This window comes from Montipora capricornis, chromosome 3 (genome assembly GCF_036669925.1).
Source record: "Montipora capricornis isolate CH-2021 chromosome 3, ASM3666992v2, whole genome shotgun sequence".
Classification (NCBI taxonomy): domain Eukaryota; kingdom Metazoa; phylum Cnidaria; class Anthozoa; order Scleractinia; family Acroporidae; genus Montipora; species Montipora capricornis.
In genome coordinates, this window is record NC_090885.1 from 158666 (window position 1) to 161165 (window position 2500).

At 38.8% G+C, this 2500-nt stretch overlaps 1 protein-coding gene across 4 annotated transcripts in view; it reads left to right on the top strand.

Moving 5' to 3' along the window:
* LOC138041046 (tripartite motif-containing protein 2-like) overlaps positions 1–2500 on the top strand; it is a 28276-nt gene that overhangs the window by 25027 nt on the left and 749 nt on the right. For 2 of the 4 annotated variants that reach the window (XM_068886822.1, XM_068886824.1), the window contains exon 4: positions 1–909. This exon is cut by the window's left edge and continues 128 nt beyond it. In XM_068886822.1, the coding sequence (XP_068742923.1) occupies positions 1–709 (709 nt within the window). In that variant the 3' untranslated portion in view covers positions 710–909. Of the gene's footprint in view, positions 1703–2500 lie in introns of those variants that run through there. The other 2 variants (XM_068886823.1, XM_068886826.1) reach the window with 2 other exon arrangements.

Genomic DNA, 2500 nt, shown 5'->3' on the forward strand with positions numbered 1-2500 from the left:
TGGCATCCAACGCGCCAAGACAGCTGCCCAATCCTCAGGCAATGTCAAGCTTCTTGTTGCCAGATCGGATATAGTGTCAACCCTTGGGGCCCTAGAGAGCCAACCTCCTGTGCTTGACCCAAAAACCAACAGCATTTTAGACTTTTCCGTTGATGTAAAGAAGTTGCGGGACGTCCTCAGCGAGACAGGTTCTGTTTTAGACAACTCTGCATGTGCAGCCAACACCACGGCAAGCGGGCAGTTTGGGTTAACGGTGGTAAAATCTGGAGAGGACGTTGCCTCTTTCACCATTACTATACGCGACAGCAAAGGCCGTGTTTGTGGCTTGCGAGGCAACGTATTTGAAGCAAAGCTGAAGAAAGGTAACGATGAGAAGGCTCTTAAGGTAAATTTGAAGGAAAATGCTTTAGGTACTTACACCGCAAGCTACGCTTTACCCGCGGATGCCGAGGGAAAATATCTGTTGTCCGTGCTTCTAAATGGTGATCAAATTAAAGGGAGTCCATTCACTGTATATCTGGGTGTACCAATCGGAAACCTCGGTTGTTCGGTTTGCCACAAAAAGTTAAGAGGGAATATGAATTATTATTACAATAACAGAACACTTCATAGAATGTTTCCTGAAGGGTACGTGGCATTATGTACTCCAAGTTGCGACCATGCTATACAAGCACTTTATTTTCCCGTTAAACTTTGCGGTTATTGCTAGCTAACGCTAATGCGATTGCTTCAACTAAACCAATAATGACTGATCATGCACCAGCTCTATAGGCTACATATCATATTATTACTATGAAAGAATGCTACTTAGCCTCTAAGGTTGGTTTTTATCTATACTTAGCCGCCGTTAGAGTGGAACAAAACTCAGCGTAAGGCCTTGTAGATTTCTACTAAGAAACTCGTAATTGCTTTTAAGTTCAAGGAAGGATCATTGAGAAGCATGTGCATCATCGATAGTTTTCATCTTTCACCGATTGATTCCTCGTTTACTCAACCGAAAAAAGAGCCCATCTGGAGCGTGCAACTTCCATACAGCGTCTGTGAAACGGCGTTTTCACAAGTAGGTTTATTTTTAGACTAGCCCTTCCCGCGAATTAGGTAAAAAAACAAAGGCAATTCCGGTTCGGTGACCCTAAGACGTCAGCTTAATTTCTTGTAATTGGTCAACGGGCTCCTGTGGGAGTCTCATTTGCGGGAAATTCAATCTAAAAATAAATCGGTCTGTAAAAACGCCGTTACACGAATACAGTAGAGTTGTAGGCTCCGGGTCATGGGTTCCTGACCGAGAGTATTGCTACTAATTAAAAAAAAAAAAAAAAAGACGATCAGGTGTTTGGGAAACGTCAACTTTCATGCCTCCCTCCTTCCCCCCTTCTAAAGGGTTTTTGTAATATTTTTCGCTGTTAAAACATATACATAGCAGTTTATACGAAATTGTACGCATTGTATTACGAGAACTTGCTTACAAGAATGATCATTGTTTTCAGGCTAGTTGAGACAAGCACTGTTAATTTCTTTAAAAATACATTAGGGTAACATTTATGGAAAATCAGCGATTTACTTTTTATTAACTTTATCTAGTTTTTATTTTAATTTAATCGTATTTAACTAAATTGATTGTTAATGTTTTTAACTTCGATGGCGTTGCCATGATTCATGTACTTATGGTATTTTTATCCATTTTTTTAATGTCTAATTTCTATGTTCAGTACTTTTAGATTCTTTTGTAGATAGAGGGCCACGTGTTCCAAAATAAAATGCGTTTTTCCAAAATTGAATTTTTCGTGGTCAACCACCTCGATAACTACAAGGAATGTTCAAATTCAGTCAAGCAATACTAGTATCTTACTGCATACATACGTTTATTGGAGTAATATAACGCTAGTACCTTTAAAATTCATTTCCAAACGTATGTCACAATATCACGAATTTCCAACGAGCACTATTTTTCACAGAAAACTCTCGGGCAAAAACTGTACATACTTCACAGAACCCAATTAAACCCTTCAAAATTGCAGTATAAAAGAGAAAACAAGCACTAAGTGGCATTTTAGATGAAAAAAATGCATTGGTATAACAACATGACTGCTCTTAATAATTTGTCACGTACATGGATGCAAAAATTCTGCATCCTTCCTGTGTCTTGCGAATTGAAATCACACTATTGATGAAAAAAGTAAGAGATGCGGAACTTCTGCGACTCTTTAAGTTCAGTGGCACACTCAAAAATCCATCTACAAATAAAATGGATGCAGAAATTCTGCATGCCTTAATTTTAGTCAAACCAAAAATAATTCACCAACGCAAACCTGGGGGGGTGCAAAAATTCTGCATCATCATGTGTAGCAATCGGCATGGGATACCTACAAAAAAAAAAAAAGAGGGTGCAGAAATTCTGCGTCTCTATGAATTCAGAGGTACACTCGCATTCCATTTACAAATATAATGGTGCAGAAATTCTGTACTATTGATGTACAGTTCAAACCATTGCACGTTCACA